Here is a 23216-nt window from a genome sequence, read left to right on the forward strand (position 1 = left end):
GAAAGTCAAGTAACAGTGATAGGACAGTAACTGCTGATTTTAAAAAAAGTATTCTGAAAAATATTGTAACTGTCTCTATGAATGAGCTCAAAGTGTGAATAATGTCTTTATGTTGACAGTTTAAACCACAACATCACATTAAGATTTTATACAAACTATGTAATCAATCCATTGGCAATTTAGATGACAATGTAAAATAATTAAACTCAATTGCTTTACATTATTGGTCAAACAATCATTACTTCAGCACTTCGACCCCAGCATGGAATAAATAGAATGGTTAATGGATTGCATTTATATCGCGCTTTTCTAGCTAACTAGCTACCCAAGGTGCTTCACATTCACTTTTCACCGTTCACACACACATTCATACACTGATGCCAGAGGAGCCGCCTGCACATCAGGATCTAACTCATTCAAACACATTCACACTCCGGTGACGCAGCATCAGGGGCAATTGGGGGTTCAGTATCTTGCCCAAGGACACTTCGGCATGCAGACTGGAGGAGCCAGGATTCGAAACGCCACGACTCGCTCTACCTCTGAGCCACAGCAGCCCCTAATAAATGTGAGGTTAATACATTAAGCATATTCACCATGTTGAAACGTTTTCAATTATGTTTTAAAAACCTCTATAAGATTTTATTTTATTTTTTGCTCCGAAGGAATTTTACTATATGGTTACAATAAATATTTCATTGAGTTTTAAAATAATCTTATTTCCATAATCTGTACCAGATTTGGACACCTATAAGTGCCTGGTCAGCCTAGAAAGATGTGATGCTCAAAGCTTCCTAATGTAATGACTTCTACCATGCTGGTGCTAGCCAGTGACAAATGTCCACTCAAGTCCCCCCCTCGACGACTCCCATTTAAGACTGACAACAGATTATGCCACATCCCTTTTGTGGAGCACAGAAGAGTTAACACAACGCTCTCCATTTCCTTGAAGGCTAGCACCAACAACACGTTATTGGTCAGATTCACGCGGCAAAGTTCAACCCGGTTGAGCACAAACCAAAAGCTCCACAGAGATTTACTTTGCCTGAAGCCACTAATCACGGATTATTCAAATTTGAATTTTAGTTCCAGGTTTTGTAGGTTAATAAAAGCCAGTGTGATTTGGCCTGAAAACAAACCCTGCATGCATTCCCACACCACCAGCCTGATGTGTACTGATGTTGCTGATGACTGCTGCTGACGTCCTGTCTGGTTAAATCAGCAGCACTCAGCCTCCACTCTTCTCTTCCTACGGAACATAATACTGCCTCAATGAGACCTCTGCTCCTCCTCATGTGTGTGTATGTGTGTGTTGGTCATACAGTTAACCGTTTCAACTTCTGTTTAAATCCAATAAAGGACACTTAGTCTCTGACATGATCAAATAGGGTGTTTACTGTATGTGTCTGTGTGTACGCGTGTTGGTCTGATATCCGATTAGGGGAGGCATCCTATTTAATGATGGCAGGCGCAGACGATAATAAGTGACCGAGCGGCAAATCGAATCAACCGACCAATCACGGCGGCCCCGTTAGCCTGCAACAAAATGGCCGCTCACCTCCGACAGAAGGCATTTAATCAGCTCGGCTGTGATGCATGCGGGGACGTAAAGAGCAAGCGAGGCAGACAGATGGAAGCAAACATAGGAAGAACCGTGTTGTTCAGCAAAGAGGCATTTAAAGAGCAGAAACAAGTCAATTTTGTTTCCCCCAGCCGAGTTGTTTTGTTACCTGCTGTCGATTTGAATTTAGTATCTCGGAAACACAAAGATGGAAACAAAGTGGTGTTCATCGCTGTTGTTGCAGTCCTTTCTTTTTTCAGATTATATTTTCCGCCAAATTACAAACAGAGATGTTCAAATTTAAAAAAGTTACGGTCGCAAGTTCTACAATTGCTGGCAAAATTAACAGTTAGTTCAATTCAAAACGGAAAGATGAAGAGAGGAACTGGGTCATGTTCCCATAATGTTTGTGGGCTCAATCAATAAAACATGATTTTTGGATTAGAAAATCATCCAGGGCAGCTCTCAAATAAGACTTGATTACGTAGACGTCATTTGCTCAACGTTATTATAAAATAACAGTAAAGCTCAAAAAGACTATATTCCAAAGCTTATAATTGAAGTTAAAACATAATAAAAAATCAAAAAAACGTGAGTGGGCACTTCTTTAATGGATGCTTCCATGTCAGGTCCTATAGGCTAAGCAAGAAGTATTTGCAGACATACAATGGCTTTCCTCAAAGTGACCAGACTCCATTGAAAAAAACAGCGATCTCACCTCACCTCACTAAAGACTGCTTAACAGAAACAAACACACAAAAAAAAAAAAACGTTTTGGTTCAGAAACAGATTTTAAGAAATAACTGAAAGTGTACAATCATATTTCCCCTGTTTTGTTGGGAGACAGGAAAAGTGCATCATGAACCGTTGGCTTTTAGGAACACGAAAGATACACCTGCTTGTTTCAAATACATTCTTGAAAAACCTCTATGAAATACTAGAATTCAAAGGATCCTTGACATTGGTCGAGTCCTTCGGCAGGATTTGATGACATCCTTGAAATACACCCTCTGAAGGATCCTTCCCTGACTTTGGAAACACCCATCATCCAATTATTTTGAAACAAAAAAAAAGGGATATACTTCTCGTAAGAGTCCATATTTCCCTGTGTTGGAAGTAAACAGCTGAAGGGATCCTGAATCTGGACTGATGCCCCTGCATACATTGAAACCAGGAACATCCTGGTTAATGTTGTGTCATGATGGTGAGCGCAGGAAAGCGAGGACGAAGGTGCAAGGTCAACGTGACAGAACCAATCAAAATCTGTTCCGGCAGAACGACCCATTCCAACACCTCCCCCTGCCTTACAACCAGCCCTCGACTCCCATCTGACGTCAGGACGCCGCCAGGGAAACACTCGTGTGTGAGTGTGTGTGTGTGTCTTTTCACAGATTCTCTATACTTTTAAGGACACATTTCAATGTTCGACTTGTTGGGGAGGATGTTTGCCATCTGACTGTTTATACCTTCTTTTTTTTTACGTAGAATTTTATGATTCAGGTGTGAAGTCGGGACATTTTAACTTGTCTTGAATAGCAGGAAGAGAATAAGAAAGAAAGAAAGAAAGAAAGAAAGAAAGAAAGAAAGAGATACATGTGCTCGGATCGAGTTTGTCAGAGAGTCAATGACAGACTTGAGTCCAGCAGTGTGGTGGTAGTAGCAGCCCAGAGGTCCTCACGAATAAGTAATTTCACTGTAGTCTCTGATATTCAAAACACTACAAGATTAAATTGCTCTGGATTTTTTTGAGGCCAAAAGGCAAAGGCTGGCAAAACATGCGCCATGTGTGCAGTTTGTGTGACATTTACAAAATCAACATGAGAGGGATTGTCGTACGGGAAGTGTTTCCCGTAATGACTGCTCAATGAAAATGGACAAAAACGGAATTAATTACTATTCCTTTTTCCTCTCTCACTTTCTTCCTGAACAACATTTAGTTACTGTCCCAGTCTGCCACCTCTCTCTCTCCTCTGTCCTAGACCTTTTATTAAAGAATGTCGTTATCTTCTTCATTGTATTTCTGGAAATTAAATGTCAAGTCATTGCATTCATTTAGACAGTGACAAAGCGTTTATTTCTAGAACTGGTTACCCTTTGAACATTTCCAATACTACTAGCAGAGGCCTATCACTTCTGCAGTAACCATAGTAACTGAAGTAAACAATGCTGCTGTATGTGCAACATATTTGGGAGAAACATGCCATGACCACGAACAGTAGAATATACACTGCCAGATTTATTAATTTTGACTTAAAAGTAATAGCTAGGGTTCGATATCTGGTCCTACTAGCCTCAGTAACGTAAGCTAACCTTTAGTTTTCATTACACCTTGTTTGGCTCATGAATAACAGCCATCCTTGAATGAGTCAATCCCCTGTTGCCTCCAAACTCGAGTGCCATGAGCATCAAAGCAGTTGCTGATAAAAGGCAAAATAGTTTTAGTGGAAAATGAAAAGGGAAAATTAAACTAGACTTAGAAAAAAAAAACATGGGCAAACTATGAGGATTCCTCCGCTGTGGACAATTAATATTCAACGCAAATTTTACAGACGTCCAGCCATTCTTTGTGTATTGGCCAAGGAAAAAGTTTGACCTGACTGCGGTGAAAGGTCAGAGGGGCTTTAAAATCATTGGAGACCACCCCCCAAGGGGGTAATGAATAACTATTCCACATTTCCTGACATCTGGCCAGGAGCTGTGGAGATGTGTTGCCGTGAGGTGCTTGTGGTCTGTCTCTTCCTCTCTCTATATCCTTCATGTTTGTACGAAAGTGTTCATGTGTGTGCACCTGTATGTGTGTGTGTGTGTGTGTGTGCAGGTCTATTAGCTCAAATATATCAGCGCGGGGTCATTACCAATCCTCAGGACAATTTCTCATCCTGCCCTGTTCTGGCGTCGGAAGCCACCAAGGTCACCGGACTGGACGGCGAGTGCTTCTCATGTTACACGCGAGCACGTCTGACATGGTGGCGAGATAGGTCTTGTCGTGGTAATTATCATATCACCTTTCAACCAGCAGATATATGGAGCTCTGATAATGCAGCATTAATGGGAAATGCATATGAGGGAAGCGGTCGATGGACGAATGGCCCATAACGAGGTACAGGACACTCGGTAATATATCGGTCATTTATACAGCAAATGACTAAGATAATACCAGCTGATTGGGATTGAGTTTCCAAATTATGTTTCCACTTAAAAATCATCTGCTTAGCTTGAATACATTATGTCTAAAAAAACCATATAATTTAGAAAGAATGATGGGTCAACACATGATCAGTAGCAGAATCCCTGTAAGTCAGTGGGAGGTTTTTTTCCATAGAAGAAAGTCAAACTTTATGGCAGTAGTACCCTGTAAGGTAGACTTAGATTTGTATTCCTCTCCGCTGTGTTCAATCAGTTTCAACTGTGACCTTGTTTGTCAGTGCTCGTTTAATGATGTCTGTGATGTAATGCCCCATGATAGAAAAAAAAAAAAACCTAATTAAAACAAGGTTTTAATGGACCCAAACCTTTTTTGATTACCTATTTCTTCCTCATATAGGATCACTCCCAGTGTTGGTTTTTGTTTTTAAATTGTAATAAATAATGCACAAAACAACTGTTTTTTGTTTCTGGCACTTTCCTGGTACCTGGTAAACATTTTTGTGGGGTTTTGAATAATTCTCCCTTTTTAGGCGGTTCATTTTTTACGCAATGAGTTTTGCCCTCAAGTCTTTTCATGGGATTTGTTGATAAAAAAATACAAATATAAATGATATGAGTATTTCATTCATGAATCAAATTGTTGAAATTAAGCTTCACGGTGAGGAATAATTTCATGTCCCAGAGATTAATTCCAATCTTCCCTTTACCTAAATACTAATGTAACAGAGCAGCTGCTATAGTCCTTCCCATATATCATTCCCCCATCATCTCTCCATTCATCAGTCCATCCACGCATCCAACCTCTGCTTCATGTCTTTATCCGTCTCCAGACTTACTGTCCTCCTCCCTCAATCTGTCAATTAGGCGGTCTCCATTTCCTCAACACTGGACATTTTGAATGTTGAATAGTCTCAACATCAGCTAACCAGCCGCTCCGTCCTAACTCTTCTAATTCCTCCATTCTGTCACTTCCCGACTCCATTCATCAGCATACACCCGGCACCCTGCATGACAGACATCTTAAAATATCACCGCTAAAGTCTACTTCAATTTAATGGATCATAAGGCTGGTGCGTGAATATTTAGTGTGTGTGGCTGCCGCCTGGAGATTTAATCCGGTGCTGCATAATTGATGGAGAGACATTGGAAAGCTCACAGATCATTAAATGTGATAGCAGATTTGCCAAACACTTTTCAGAGTAGTTTATGCTCCATGTCCTGTCAGGGCTATATGTTTTGCAGAGCGACAGCTCCTGAAAACTGGAGATGATGATGATGCTGATGGCGATTCACTATCTTTTTAATCCAAACACCTAAACTGACTTCCTTAGCCAGGGGATTCAATATAAAAGATGTACATATCAAGTAGGGTTTTTCTTTTCATCTTCTGCAAACTTTGATAATGTGTAACACTGGAACAATTAGTTGATTCATTTGCACAATCAATTTGTTCTATAACTCTATAACTCCAGATAGAACAGTCAATAACCAATAACTAAGCATAATTTGCAGCCCTTAAAGCCAGACCTATTGGCCTCAGCTTGGATTCACATGAAATACAGTAAAATAATTGCAAACATTAACTCAGCTTCCCACGTATCCTTCCCGCCACCCGAGCCTCTCACCTGGATCTTGATTGGCCAGCTGAAGTTGGACACGTAGACATAGAAGGTGATGTTGTGGTGAAGTCTGAAGTTGAACTTTTCACACGAGAAACTGTCGCGGTGCTCCTTGATGTTGGTCTTCGCTATGATGGGCATCTCTTCCCCTGAGATGGTGCCAGCTGTGAGAGACCGAGAGCAGTTTAAGCAGTATACAGGTGAACAAAGTAAAAAAACAAGGATACTCTATAGACCCTTTTACAGTTTGTTAACAATGATGAGCATTAACCACCAAAGATCGATCTGAAACAAATCGATGTAGAAAACAAGCAAGTGACCCAATACTGAGTAGCCAGCTGTGTACAGTGGTTTGTGGAGAAGCCTAGCCTGATACCACCAAAGACAAATTACGAGCATAAAGTCACAAAAAGCTTACAGCTACAGTGTAATTTACACCGTATCAATATGCTCATAGTGTCTTTTCAAAATAAACTCCCAGCTTCACATAGGTTTAGACAACAAAATTACTACGAGTCATGTGACTGTTAACGCTTCAAGTTTCAATATTTTATTTATGAATGTATGTGTCCTGATCAATGGAGAACGGTATTTTACTCCCATGTATAAAGTTGTACATTTTGGAAGTGACAACCAACATGATTGACTGATTGATTGATTGACTTAATTACTCACGGCTGACCTGACTTAATGTCATTGATTACTTTTAAGCTGGATCTAACTAAGTTGTTTTGTTGCCTAAACATAATTGGTTTCACAGAAGAAGTTTATTGTTAAAAGATTATGCATTTATCAAGCAGAAATGGACACGTGCGGCTGGACATTCGTTGAAGAACACAGCAAAAACTAGTAATATTTTTTTGAAGATATTATAAGAACTGTTGTATGAGGATACATTGTCCCATGAGACATGTCAAAGTGAATGGTGAAGTCTGATCAATCATCGCTTGCTTGTCTTTTATGATCTGGATCAGAGACAGACTTCTGGGAACAGGAATGTCAGCAGCTACTGTGTAAAACACGTACATATCAATATAGGTGAGAAAGAAAAAGACTTGTCAGTCTTTCAAGCATCAGGATCTTTTTGGGATTTTGTGAGGAGTCACACAGGCACAGAACGGTCTTCCTTTTACTTTACTGCATTATAAAAAACAACACATATCTTGAGACAGAAAAACTTAACATATGGCGTAATTAATGAGACCCATAACAAAAGGCATCACAGTTTGTGGACAAGAGCCTTAAAAAAACATTGCTGTTGAAAACTCTGCAGCCACATGAGACCAGTCAAACAGAGTGACTCATCAACCGAGCTGCTTCCACACTAGAGTTTCATGCAGAAATCAGTTAGAAGCCTTTCACGTCACGAGTGAGCTCAACAATTTCTCTTAGCACTGAAGTGGTCTGATTTCAGTTTCCCTCAGAGCACTATCAGCAGCTCTGTGTTAATGGCCGACTTTTTCAGACATTGTGAATAACATATTTCTACCTCCAGCTTTATCAGGGCTATTAAATACTCTGTAATAGTCTGCACACAATCACACACTCACATAGCCCAAAAGTCCCAAAACTGAAGAGGCTCTGGGCCCCCAGACTCCGAGTGGTCGAAGCAGATTGCTTTTATCTTAATTGAAATCATAGCAGGGGGAAATGTATAAAATACCCTAATGCCAAAATTCTAAAATAGCTTGAGATGTGTTTTGTCAGGAGGGGAATTCCCAGAAGGAGAGCAGGAAGTGGATCTGACCATTTCACTTCAGGACACTTGGCTAGCAATGAAAGATACTGACTGTTGAATATCTCGACAGAAAGACTGCAGCTAAATGACTGTGAGACTAAACGATTGAGTACAATATCGAATTCAGAGCAAATGACAGCTATTATTACATTACAGCTCACTTTTAGTTTCATTAGACAGCAGGGGACTGTCTGATAAAAATGTTCTTTTATAAGAGAAGATTGCTTTTATGTTCATTAATAACTTACCTTTGACAGAATTCTAGAGAAAGCATCGTTTTAAGTGCAGCTAATTATTGGTTTTGCTTTATTTGAACTAATAAAAGACGCCCACAAGTGTGTCCAGGTATTCTGGCTGATTAGATAGAGGTATACTGGCTAATAAGCACTAACGGAAGAGTTAAAAGGAACATGCGTCAACATTTTGATTAGCTTTCAATGTAAACTCACACACATTATGTCACATTTCACCAGCTGCATTGCCTTTATAGATCGACATGTCACAACTACTGACTTTGTCTGTGCAGGAATCTGATGACATGACACAAAGGATGTTGCACTTCATGGGGATGTCAATTAGAGGTGAAACAATTCATTGATTAATTGAGGTATCATTCATTTGCAAGGCGTCGTCACACGTGGTGATATATAAATTAGAAAAATAAATGCTTACATTCATGGGACGTTAGCTAGCATAAATGCCATTGCCAGCATCGTTATAAAGTAGCAAATCTGCGACTTTATAAAATAGCAAATTTGCTGCTTTATAACCTTGCAAATGTGGGACTTTGTTTCTCGGTATATTACAGTTTTTTTTCTATTTTGATAATCGATTGTTGTTTTATTTGTCACTTTTCAAGCAAAAATGGTACCCGCTTCTCAGTTTTGAGGATTTGTTGTTTTTCTTTGTCTTATCTGATAGTAAACTCAATATCTTTGGGCCTCTGCATTTCACATAAAACACAACCAAGATAATAACCAGCAGGTTTATCGGTAAAGACAACAATTAATTTGGTTGGAGTCCTAATTTCAATCAAACAGTTTGTATCCAAAGGTATAAGTAGAATCACCTGTGAAGGTCTATGTTGGTCTTGCAAGGCCTTTTATAGGCCCTGAGAGCTCAAGGAACATGCAAATAGACACATCAGTTAAATAAATAACATTTTAGACACCAATTTAGACACAATATTAATTTGACGACACATGTACAGAATTTAGAAAAGGTTCTGTGAGAAGCCAACAACAGTACAAACGTATGTTTAGGGAACCCTACTATTGTTGTTATGGTCTATTAAAGTTGGCCGTTGGCTATCTGCCATTGTGATGGCATGATTCAGATATTATAATAATAATCAAAAGATTAACGCAGCAGATATCTATTGTGCAGACTGGATCATGCAATGGAAATGTTAAAATAAGACGAAAAAGAAAAAAGAACTGCATCTCCCAACCATGTGCATAACCTTTTAGTGTCCCATGGAAACTGTTTCCATTAGAGCTCTTGCTGTGTTTTTTCTAAATGCTGCACGTCAAATGTATGTGACGTTTTTTTGATTCGTCAACTTGGTGACATTTGCTTATGTTGTGTCTACTTCCATGAGTTTTCTTAATTTACAGAGGCTCTCAGGGCCACAAGTATAAATATGTGAACTTGTTCTCTACCTGTTGAGCTTAAGGACCAAGTGATGTTGAGGTTGAAGTTGTTCGAGGCATTGATGGACATGTCGAGGTTCTTGTTGGCCTGCACAAAAAGACAAAAGACACACATGCAAACTCGGGTCACTGAGCTGGACGTATAAAGCAACACCAGTGGACAAACAGATGTTGAGTTGGAACACTGGAGAAAGTGAATAACGACGACTTAAGGTGCTAATTGCAAAGCAAATACTTGTTGCTTTCGTTACTTGAGTTATTTCATTGCTGGGTTGATTTTGCAGTTCATGTTGGGTTTTTTTCGTCCTCAGAGTATATACAGTTTTATTGATTTCCCTTCTGGTCTTCCAAACTTTTGCACTTTCTTTCGTACAAGAAGTCCAAGGAGAATGTTTTGCTAAAACCTTTTTAACTTGAGCCTCTCCAGCTCCCTCTCAACTTGTGTCACCCTGGGCATATTTGAAAACATTGACCTCTTTTTGTGTGTCTTTTAATTTTTGCTGCCTCAAAATTTGAACTTGGACTTGTATCTCCACACACCTTCAGGCTCTGAGGAGGAAAAACAGGTCTGCTAATACTCAAGTATTTATACATCCCTCACTGTTGACAACCGATTCCTATATTTGGAGAATAAATGTTGTATAGCTTCTTTTAAAAAAAACAACAACTTTGGGGCAACCTGGTGATCAAACACAGCAAGAGTGGACTAATGATAAATGATATAAGTGACCACCTACCCATCTTTGCTATCTATGACTGCAAATTTACTGTGGGCCAACCTCCGAACAAAAACTTACACATAAGGGTCAGAACTGAAGAAGGAATGAATACACTGAAAAATGAGCTACTGAGACAAAACTGGAATAATGTTTACAATGAAACAGATGTAAATGATGCTTATGATTCCTTTTTGCAAATATTTAAAACACGGTACGACAGACACTGCCCTGTGAAAAGCAGACACCCGAAGCGGAACAAGGAACAGAAACCTTGGCTTACGAAAACATTGATAAACGCCTGCAGGAAAAAAAATACTCTGTACAGACAGTTCATTAAATCTAGGACGGCTCAGTCAGAAGTAAGATACAAACGATATAGAAATAAATTAAACACTATTCTTAATGAACGCAAGAAAGAATATTACAGCAATTTACTTGCAGAAAACATGGAGTACACAAAAAAATTATGGGATATTCTAAACAATGTGACTAATAATAAAAGTAAAAAAACAAACTACCCTCCATACTTCAAGATAAACAGCACGCAGGAGGATAACTCGGAGGTCATAGCAAATAGTTTCAACCAATTCTTTGTAAACATCGGGCCGGAGTTAGCGAATAACATCCCTGAATCATCCTTGCCTTGAAGTCATTTTGATAAGGATGGAGACAGAAATCCCAGCTCAATGTTTCTCACACCAGTGAAGGACACAGAGATTAGACACCTGGTCAACAAATGCGTGGCCAAAACTTCTACTGATGCTGACGACCTGGACATGAGATTAATCAAGGAAGTATTAGATGGAATCATTTCACCCCTGACATACATTTTCAATCTGTCATTTCAAACTGGGACGTTTCCTAACAAAATGAAAGTTGCTAAGGTTGTGCCGCTGTTTAAGAACGGTGACACACAGGAGTTTACAAATTACAGACCAATATCTATACTGCCACAATTGTCAAAAATCCTAGAGAAGCTATTCAACAATAGGCTTGATAACTTCATCAACAAACATAAACTGTTATATGACAGCCAATACGGCTTCAGAAGGAACCATTCGACTGCTCAAGCTTTAGCAGAGTCTGTGGAAATCATCACCGACGCTATTGACCAAAAACAATATTCCATAGGAATTTTCATAGACCTGAAAAAAGCATTTGACACTGTTAATCATGATATTCTAATGGCTAAACTGGAGAGATATGGCCTTAGAGGTGTAACATTGCAGTGGGTCAAGAGTTATCTACACAAGAGATCCCAATATGTTAAAATAGGGGATAACACATCTACGAACTTGGACATAGTCTGTGGGGTCCCACAGGGGTCAGTTCTGGGTCCAAAGCTGTTTATCTTATATATAAATGATATATGTAAAGTGTCAGATACTCTGAAATTAATAGTATTCGCGGATGACACAAATATTTTCTGCTCGGGGAGTGACTTGAACCAGCTTGTGGAAACAGTAAATCAAGAAATGGCTAAACTTCAAGTGTGGTTTAATATAAATAAATTATCACTAAATCTTGGTAAAACTAAATACATGCTATACGGTAAGAGAGGCTGCAACAACAGTCCCAACATTCACGTAAACGGAGTTAATATTGAGAGGGTCCGTGAGAATAAGGTTCTGGGAGTTATTATCGATGACATGTTAAGTTGGAAGCAACACATAGCACAATTAAAAAGGAAGTTGGCCAGGAGTGTGTCCATACTTTGGAAAGTACAAAAAATACTAAATCAAAAAGCACTTCATCTGTTATACTGCGCACTAGTCTCTCCGCACCTGCAATACTGTGCAGAGGTGTGGGGACACACATATAAAGGCTCCACACAGGCCTTGTTAATTCTCCAAAAAAGAGCCTTGAGAATTTTACACTACGCCAACTACAGGGCACACACAAATCAGCTAGAGGGGTTAGACAATGGAATGTGTTAGATGATTAAGTCAAAAAAACAGCAACTCTAAGTGTCTTCAAGAAAAAGTATGTAAACTCAACCGTTGACCGGTATAGATTACTGCATGAGAGTTGATAAATGTCTGAGACACGAATCAGTAGACATGTGTTGTGACGGGATGGGAGCATAACAAATGAACATTCTGTACCTAAACAATAAGTTGGACCGAAGAAACTGTATGGTATGATGTCAGTTGTACGTGGTAGGGAGTATCAACAATGTGTATATAAATGAGGTATGAATACCAAGCGTAACTGTTACTCCTACAATTCACGATGGAGTTACTGAGCTGGTCACTGAATGCTATCGACAGAGTATTTTCAACACGGCGTGCGGGTTCTGGTGAACCTGTGTGCCAAGGATGGGACCTTCATGTCCGGCTACATCATGGATGGTTGGGGAAAGTGGAGAGTCATCTGTCTTGCCACTCTGGATGTGGAAGACGTCGAGGACGTGTACTTGTTCGCGTTCATGACAACTGGAATAATCGCCTTGGGATGTGGAATCTTCATGCTACATCGGAAATTGAGAAAGATCGCCGCGGAGCTGACCAGTGTGAGGGCGGACAACGCCACCACTCGGTCTACTGTGGTCGGGATGGGCTCTGACATCTCTGCAGTTCGCGATTCCACGGCACTGGTGCGAGTTGAAGTGGCCACTAACCGGGAAGAAATAGTGACCAATCGGTCAACCATGGTCGGGATGCGCTCTGACCTCTCCGCACTTCGCGAGTTCCCTTCACGGAAGCGAGGTGAAGTGGCCAATAACCGGGAGGAAATGGCTAAGTCGAGGGCTGCGAGAGCTGCAGAGGACAGTGATGATTAATAAAAAATAAAAAAGGGGGGGGCTCACACACCATCTCAACAACTAGTAGCTTCACTGGACTTTTATTTTTATCTTTATTTTTATTTTTTATTTTTCTTATTTTTCTTATTTTTTGCTTGTTTTTCTTTCCTTTTTTTTCTCTTTTCCTTCGGACTTTGTTACATGATGAGACTGCTGCTCAATCGTGATGAATAAATATGGACACGTGTGCAGACACACACGTAATCTGTATGCACTGGACTTCAGCTCTCTGTACCACCAACTGCTGTAACATGTTATGTCAAATGTCACAAGTAAAAGAAAATGTTATGTAAAGTGAAAAAATGCAATGATAAGAAAAGATTATGATGACGATTTTCTCCTGTGGGTAATGGGGGCGGGACTAGATAAGCCTTGGCTTCTCCCGTTTTCCCTTTCGGCCATGTGTATTTTACTATATGAACAAAGATGTGTGATGATGATTTAACAGACATGCCCGAAATAAACAAATAAATAAATAAATAAAAATTGTCTATGTTGCATATCAGGTAACCACAAAATATCCTGTTGGATGTTACCCACAGGCCTTCCTCGTCTGTACAGTCCAATATCTTATAGCCAAAATAACTTTAAACCATTTTTAAAAGGGAACCAAGTCCATCCAATCACTTGTTGTTGATGTTTAGACATAGAGTGTGTCACACTTGAAAAAAATATAAATAAGTCCTGTTTAAAATTAAATGCATTGAGTCAACGTATCAATCCACCCGCTGTGTTCCTTTGTGTTACCTGCTCAGGTGTGGCCATGAAGTTGATGCTGGTGTAGTGGCGGTCATCTTCCTGAAGCAGACTGAAGGTAAACTGGTAATCAATCAACAGGTTGTCTAGGCAACAGGGAGAGAGACAAAGACAGAAAGAGGCCGATGGAAAATGTGTTAATGGTGGTGCATAACGGGTTTATTTGGTTTTCAGTAATAACAACGTTCTTTCTGGGGCTTCGTTTAATTTCTGGTGTATTTTGTTAGAATGCCAATTCCAAATATAACTTCAACTCTATGTCCTTTTATTGACGACGCCATGAAGCACAGACAGATTTATGAAGGTAAGGACAATGAAAACGCCGACTGCCAGTCGATATTCAATTAGATGAATAAGACTACAGTGGTGGATATTTGGTCAAAGATCTCAAGCAGTGAGCATATTTGTGCACGATCACACACACTCACGTTTTATAAATATGAACACATATGAGGCGGCCATTTTCTCAGACAAGCAAATGGTCCAATCAATAGGACATGAGTGAGAGTCTTAATAATCCTGTTCCATCAGACATTTAATCATATTTGAAAGCAGCTCCTATTGAGTGTCAGGAAACAGCGCTTTGTCAGCGAGACAATGGCCAGCGTGAAGAGGGGGAATCACAGCGATTCAACATCTGGACAGACAGCAGGAGCCACAACGGGTCACCTTGTCCGTCCGCCCGCCTGACGGGGGAGGAGAGGAAGGGAGGAGGTGAGGGCCAAGGAGGAGGAGGGAGGAAAAAGGAATAAGGAGAGAGAGAGAGCAGTTATGTGGCCGTGAGAGGATAACAGGGTGAGGGAGGAAGACTGTTGAGTGCTAACGGTTCAGGGTAAACCAGGTGTGTGTGTGTGTGTGTGTGTGTGTGTGTGTGTGTGAGTGAGAGAGAGAGAGAGAGAGAGAGAGAGAGAGAGAGAGAGAGAGAGATGCATCCAAGGGAAGCTCAGGCCGGCAACACATTCTTTTTCATACCAAAGAAATATTTATGTTTTCACAAGATAGGTCTTATTTCCATATTGTTGTGGCAATCCATCATATGAAATTATTGTAGAATATTAGCCTAGGAGCTGTTAGACAATCTCTTAAAGTGAAAATGAAGGAAGAAAAATCACCCAAAATGTCCAGAAATGAGTTACCAATGCACATAGCAATTAAAAACCCAAAATACACCTGGCACGCAGCTTTCCCCTGCTTTGCTAGTCGCAACCGATAGAATTGTGTTTTTTTTTTTACTGTTTTTTGTTGCAACGCTGCAACTAGCCAATCAAGGCCCAGCCTGACACAAAACATCCTGTTGTTTCGTAAATTGAAAGACTGATATGTGGTCTTTGAATCTTCATCACAAATGAAGGCAACTGTTCTCTCCATGTGGCTTAATGTGTATTTATGACAACAACAACAACAACTTTATCCATCACTTCTCAAAAACAAGCGATTTAACAAAACACTGCTGATTGGCATCAAGTGTCAGGTAACATGAGTTTGTTACTAGGCAACACATCCCATCTTAATTACTACTGGAGAAGTTTTATAAAATAGCTTATTTTTTTATATTATACAACCTTTATTTGGCCGGGATAATCCCATTGACTTTTTGAAACTCATTTCCAAGGGGCATCTGGCCAATATACCAGCTTTAAGGTTTCACACAAGCATGAAAATACAAATACCTGACAAAAACAAAACAGCTGCTGAAAGTTGAAAACAGAGAAAAGTAAATTGCATTAACCAAAGAATTGCCTTTTAGTGTTAGGGCAAGTTCTCAAATGTTCTCTATGTCCTTCACTGCATGAAAAGTGGGATTTTCGTCAGTTAGCGGCCCTGTAAATTGCCGTGGAAGTTCAGGTTTACGACTGCAAACGGCAATTTGCAGGGAAACACAGAAAACTGACGTAAATTGCCGGGAATTGACGTGGGCCTTGCTTGGCAGTTGTCCCCCCATGACCCCCCTCCCCGTAATCCTAGGGGAGGCTTTAACATGTAAATGAAAATGCTGTGAGCTATACAAATGCAAATCAGGGTAGCAGGGGGAGTTTTCCCCCAGGTGACATTTTTCTGAAAGGTGTTTACTTCATTTCATCTTCATTCAAAGATATAACTTCATTTCATCTTCATTCAAAGATGCACAAAACAATTTGCTTCAACAATTACTTTTAATCAGGCTTTGCCACAAAGGTAAAATGTACATTCATGCAAACAACATCACAGTCTCCTAGAGCTCAACCACTGTGCATATTGGTATGACTACAGTGACCCTTTCTTTGGTCTTGCTTAAATGCACAGTGGATGTGTTAACCACACATCTCCCAGCAATGCGCTCAACAGGCAGAAATGATGCTGGGTATGACGTGTCTGTTCCCTGCAAGCTCCAAACTTCTATTGGCTTCCATAAAAATGTCTGTCCGGATGGGGATGAAGCCAGGAAACTTGCGCAATAACATGTTTAAATGCAGTACCTTTTGACACAACATTAACAACTATAAACTGCTTTATAATGGCTGGTCGTAGTTCTGCTAGAGGGTCAAGGATGGGTTCATAGATCATAGATGTGTTCGAAATGCCATACTAACGTCCTACTCGTACTTAATTGTGACGTAAATTTGAGTACGTAGTGCGTTCACATACAATAGCGGACCTTGCTAAATCTACTCAACTTCCCAAAATGCATTGCGGCTCGTCTGACTTCACAAGTTTTGGATAATGGCGGACGACTGCGGTGATTCTGGCGAGGAGCCCCGACACAAACCGCGTACACATGTAAGTATACTGTAACATGACTTTTATGTTTCCAGCTGACTTTTAAATCGTATTGATAATGAACGTTACTTTATTGTTGTTGGCATTGTACGTTAACGTTACGAATCGAAGGTCCTGCCAGCCGGCTAGCCTACTGACGGTAATTTACCATAGGGGTTAGCGAGCGCAAGCGAAGCGGCAAATGTGCCGTTTTTACCGACGTTAACTAATAATATAGTGCTTATGTTAAACCGTGGTTATATATTTACTAACGGTGATTAATAACGCCGTGCACCGTTGTCCGTTAAAGGGACGGATGCAGACACCGGGCACCTCATTCAGTGGGGGGAACGAGGAGACGTTCACGTTCACCGGCAGCAGGAATGCTGCTCTGAGAGGCTTCACTTAAGAAAATGTGGTTTAAATGTTATAATTCTTATATCCAGGACTGCTGGAGACTCTCAGGATGTCCCAGGACTGCTGGAGACTCTCAGGATGATTGCGGTAAGAATATGTTCGGTGACTGCTAGCTAAGCTAAAATTAGCAAAGCAAGCCCAAGCTAAACGTAGCTTAAAAGCTAATAGTCCAAGCTAAAAGTAGCATAGTAGCCTTGTAAAAGAACAAGAGAGAGGAACCAGTGTAACGTTAAGTTGCTTTGTTAAGTGTATGTTGTTGGTCTTTTACAGGAAGCAGTACGCCGTCTTCACAACTCGGAGACGAATTGTAGGCGCTACGAACCGGAGCAAGGGTACGATTTAAAGAATATGCTTTCATTCTGCTGTATAAGGACATAGATGCGTTAACAGTAGATACCGATCTTAACTGTTCATTTTGTTTTCACAGACGAACCTCGCCTCATAACGAAGCTGTGACCTCTTACTTGCTCGGAGCTTTGTCCGCAAGTCCGGATTTCTATGACGCTGATAGTGACGCCATTGTGTGTAAGTCACTTTTACTGTTTTCTTCTTCCTTGTTTTAATTTTACTGTGACTTAAGTTTTCTTATTCATACCACTCATTTAATTGTTTTCCAGCTGCCTGTAAGACATACTATGAAACGGTACGCAGGAGCTTCAGACACACACAGCCTGATCTCGCATTGCAGGCGGAAGCTGTGAAGAGGTCAGCTCGGAGTCGTTCCAGGAGAAAGAGCATAAGACTTATTAGATTTATTAGATCCGTTTTTGGTCAATGTGACCAAACCTACCTAAACCTATCAGGTGCATTAATAGATGTGTTGTGTCCATGCGCAGTGCATCGCGCAGTACTGATTGTCTTTATTGATTGTTTTACAGCTGCTGGAAGCGAGACGGAGTGTGCTTGCTGGCGATGAGGTGGACCGTTGGAAGTGCGCCACCACAGACATGATGTCTGATGAGGAGGACGGCGTCGTTGGCTGGGTGTCTGGATGGATTGTGCGACCTCCATCCTCTCGTAGCCAGGAGCTCACCGAGCTCTTTGCGACTCTACAGTCGCGATTAGAGAAGACTCCCAAGTACAGGGCCACGCACCGCAGGCGGCTGTAAAATTGACCAAATTCGGACTGAATGTCGCCAGTTAATTTGTTTGTTGTGTGGGCAAATTTGTACAGTTGTGTGTTGTGTTGTCAATAAAGCTCTTTCTTTGAATACTTCCTCCTGGCAATTTTTCCTTTCCTCAATAAATTCATTCATATTTATATTTATAAATATATAAATAAATAAAAATAAATATATGTGTGTATATATATGTATAAATATACATATTAGATAGATATTCAAGCCATCTCTGGCCAGGCGCGGTTTCGCTGCTATTCATATGCTAATTAGAGCCTTCGCTGTGGTTCGTTTTCGACAATTTTCGGCACAGACGAACGCGGCGTTCGCAGCCTGTAAATTGTCGTTAACTCCCGAAAATTAGGGAGATTTCCGGGCGTTTACAGGGACGAAAATCCGACTTTTCATGCAGTGCTTAATTCTGTTTCTAAAATGTTGCATGTTTAAATCTAGTTTAAAACGAGGTGAGGGCCCGAAAACTTCAAAAAGCAAAAGCTTTCACCAAAAACAGCAAGAGAAAGTTCTCTGAACAAAACCTTAATTTCAGCTGTTTGAGCTACTAATAGTCTTTGGCATCAGTAGAGAACATAGATAAGGAGGCCGTTTGTGTAATGTGGCCTCGTGAATAAAGCTGCTCCATTCGAGGGTTGTCCACAGAGGACAAACCAACGTTCTCATAGAAACTGCAACGAAGTGTGCAGAAACCCAAATCACAGAGAAATTGTAATTATGTACTCAATCTACCGTTTTCTAAGATGAACTTGAATAAATATCACCATAATCAACTGCCGATAGAAGCGTCATTATGACAATTCTGTAACGGAATGGAAAAGGACAGTATTTTGATTATGTCTGATTAGTAACCAAATAAATGTGTTTAATAAGGTCATAGCATCCCAGTGTATCTGAGCTCTGCATCAGCTGCAGCCGCAGAGGAGTCAGACTACAGCAATGTTCCTGGAAAAGAACATCCAGTGCTGCTACAGGTAATCTGTTGCTGTCTGACGCTGAGTGGCAGCAGTCAGCAGAGGCACTGCGACATGTTATCAACTTACGGAGCAGAAAAACTTGGGAGATGTTAAGTTATCACTTTCCTTTCAGCTTCCCCATCCCGGGGCGTCACCGAGACGAAAGCAAATTATGTTTGACAAACACCCTTGTTTTGTTCAGCCTTCATGGCAAGTTAGCCCAAACGGCAGATATAATCAGATCAAAGACAATACCCCCCCCCCCCCCCCCCAACATCTCCCTCCCTCCCAGGCAGACATGCACTGCTGCTCCTCAGTTGTTTATCCCATAAGGGTCGTCAGCACAACAGTATCTGGGTGTTTTTATACACTGTGCCAGGGATAGGAACTTGTGTGTGTGTGTGTTTGTGTGTGCATGTGTTTGACTCTCAATGCATCCAGCATGCACACTTCATGCACAGGTGCATGTGGGTTCATGTGTATGAGTATTCACAGGTGTGTAAAAGTCTGCGTAGTTAACCAAATAAATGACAGTACAGCAGCAGAAAAAAAAAAGAAAAACCCTCACACGAGTCCCTCTGCATGTTTTCCAATATGTTTGATTTCAAGGCTGTTAGGAACAAGAGCACCAGCTAGGTTTAAAAGTTCATCTCAGCTAATTACAAATCCCATCTGAGAAATGTGACAGCAGTTTCACTTAGGCAAACTCAATTACACGGGAGCGCGTGAGAATTCTCACTCGGGATGAATCGTATCAAGGTATCACTAAAGGTATTAACGATCCCCAGAAGAACTGGAATAGAAATAGTCCGTGCCAATTTCTCGGCTTCACAGATGGGTGATCTTATTACCATAATATGTAAGCTGATTCAGCCGATATGAAACAAAACACTGATGATGGGGAACGAGAAGGCAGGAGAGAAAGCCCTTCGCCCGGAAAGTAATCGGATATTCCAGCAGTCTGCTTTAGATGGAATAAAAAATAATACACAAACACAAAAAAACATGAACACACCTGCAATGTCACTTTGTCAAAATCTCTTGCTGAGGTTTCATTTAATGCTTGTTAACAACTCGTTATTTCCCATTTGCAACACCTTCCTGGCAGGGCTTAGGCCAGACATTACAGCGTCCCCAGGGGAGTAAACACAAGGACAACAGGGATGCACCATCACATCTAAATGGAGGTCAAGGTAACCTGGAGGTAATGTATGCATGAGGTCAGGTGACCCCGATTTATTTCGAAACGGGCTGTGCCTTAATAATCCACTGATCTAAGACAAAAAAGTTATTCCATTGCATTTTTAGAATATTGCAAAAATTAAACTTGAATGCAATCACCAGAAATAAAAGCAAAAGCAACGTTCGGCTATAATCTTACTACACCACCATCGCATGAGCGTGGGCAAACACAACAAGGCTGTAAATATTGGCGTGATGGGTAGTCTTCTGTAAACATTCACTAATATGAATGTATGCTGATCTACAACGTACCACAAAATGGAAAGGGAATAAGCCTTTAAAGGCTGGGAAAAGAGGATCATTGACAAGTCACAAAAAAATTAAAAGAAGAAACAAACTTTTGCATATAACATTGCTGTTCATGTCCTGCCCTTTAAACTTGTATACCTGCAAATGTAATGACAGGATAATTGTAAAGTTTAGAAATAAAGTTCACAACAAAATTGCAATAACATGAGTATTTATTGATTGCTACTTTAATTTAAATATATAGTATGGATTTAAGACACAGCCAATGTGTAGATTTCTTCTGTCTGGTCTTCCCAAACTGCAACACACTGCATCAACATGCATCAAATTCATACTGAAACTTACTCAAACTGTTCCAAAATCAGTCAGAATATTTAATAGCTTGCCAAAGCACGGGGCAACTAAGGTTTTTTGCCTGATAGGACCAATTAATCCACGTTGGATAAGCTTCCATGCGGATTGCCTGTCAGCAAATATTGAGGCATCCTGGCCTGACGCCAGATCCTGGACTAATGAACGGCCTCAGGCCACAAACGTTGTTGATTGCTGATCACTGCCATGCAACTACTTTGAGGTCTGCATTGGCCCCAGCATTGACAAGCTAATATTTCATTTGTCTTTGATATTATTTAAGCACTAGCAGAAGAAATCTAATCATATCTAATAGACATTGGGGGAATGACAAATCAACCCTCTTTGTTTCTCTCTGTTCCATCACTAATTGTTACTTTAATTGGGATTGTGAGGCCGTCAGTAAATATTGGAGCCACTGTAGTTCAGCCTGACTAAGCTTTCCAAGCAGGCCTGAGGGCAGCAAGAGGCACCAACTACAGACCGACTGGTGTTAGCTGGTAATTCAACCGACTGCTGGTCTTTCCAGTGGAAGTGGTGGGCCGCTTGGTGGCCTTCCCTAATTAGACATCCCTTGTAGCTGAGTGAGATGGACTATGACAGTGGTTCATTAAATCATTGTCCTGGTGATGCCTGCTCATAAAGGCCAGTCTGACTGGGGGCAAACTCATTAAACAGCAAAGTAGTTTTTCATCAATTCACTGGTGGTTAAATATGACAGCGTTAACTGAACCAAAGCATGGCTCTCCATGCATGATCCCCGAGTGAGACGGGAACACAGACGTCAATAACTGGACACTCACATTCATTTCATCAAAGTGGGTTTCTGAAGTTTCTGCATGTGACGTGACTGCATTCTGTGTTTTTGTTCAACAACAGTATTTCACAGGGAATCTGACTGCTGCTGTCACCATTCCCGAAAACAGCAATGTATTCAAATGCATTTGAGGGACATTGCTTCATTGCAATTAACATGTATAGCACAATGTATACAAATTACAGAAGCTGCTCAGTCACAGAAAAAATATATTTAAGTTTTTTTTTTTTATTGTAATGGAGGAACAAATAAAATAGTGAACTACGACACATTCATTTATTTTAATCAGGGTTTTTAATTTAACAGAGCTATAGGAAGGGGGCCCAGGCTATATGTTTTTAATTCCAAAAATGTCCTCACCAGGAAAATGTTGCATTTGTCATTCAAACACTTAACAAAAATGTTTGGTAGTGCGCACGCCCCTAGTTTGGAGAAGCAGGCCGGATTACCGGCACGGAATCAAAGCGATCTGCGGCTCTGGAAAGGGGCAGTGGCTAAACATATTTTAGCCACTTAAAAATAAATAAAATCAATATCAGATTAAGTGTATGCTATATTTAGAATATTTTCACTGCTTTACCTTGGCGTCAGACAGCACTTTCCGATGCGGAACTGAAGTTGTTATATCCCATCTAAGCTCTCTTCAAAGCTACCGCATTCCTTTGCCAAAAACTGTAATTTTATCTTGCAGAACATGGGAGTTCACCGATCACTCGATCAGTTACTTTGTTTGTTATTGTATGACTTTGGTCTTCCAAAGGGTTATTTGGGATTCACTAAAGTAACATAATAACACTAATTAACCAATCGAGGGAATGGTAGACCATTAACTTCCATGTTCTGTCAAGTTAAATTTCTGTTTCTGTCAAAGGAGTCTGGTGGTTTGGAAATACCATAGATAATGGCTTCAGTTCCTCAGACTGAGCCTCGACTCCAAACACTGTGGTTACACACTATGGCACACACCACACAATCCCATGGCTACCTACAATAGTTCAGGTTAAACGAGTGTGCTTATGACTGACTTTGAAATAGTACCGCTGGGTAAAAGGAGGACAGACAGAGAGAGATAGTAAGAGAGGGGAGTAGACTACTGATTCAGAGCAGATGTCAAGGAGGCTGGACTTATGACATTCAGCTGTTCAACCTTGAGTGGCTGTTTGGTTTACATAATGGTTTCTATTCACCTTTAAGGAGTTTGAAGCAAGTGCTTAACGTGAGCTCTTGGTCTTTTGGTTCCCCTTGTAAGTGTTCTGTGTCATGGCTGCTGCTTTCTAAAGCAGACAAGCAGTCACTCACTACTGGATGGAACAAATCCAGCCT

General features: G+C 40.6%; 1 protein-coding gene across 2 annotated transcripts in view; it reads right to left on the reverse strand.

The window, feature by feature from the left end:
- The window catches only part of atrnl1a (attractin-like 1a), a 248380-nt gene that overhangs the window by 112445 nt on the left and 112719 nt on the right, over positions 1-23216 (reverse strand). For both annotated transcript variants that reach the window (XM_084020523.1, XM_084020524.1), the window contains 3 exons: positions 13987-14081; positions 9727-9805; positions 6334-6491 (listed from right to left, as the gene is read on the reverse strand). In XM_084020523.1, coding sequence (XP_083876649.1) covers positions 6334-6491; positions 9727-9805; positions 13987-14081 — 332 coding nt within the window. The remainder of the gene's footprint in view (positions 1-6333; positions 6492-9726; positions 9806-13986; positions 14082-23216) is intronic.

Source organism: Eutrigla gurnardus, assembly GCF_963514095.1.
Source record: "Eutrigla gurnardus genome assembly, chromosome: 11".
NCBI lineage: Eukaryota > Metazoa > Chordata > Actinopteri > Perciformes > Triglidae > Eutrigla > Eutrigla gurnardus.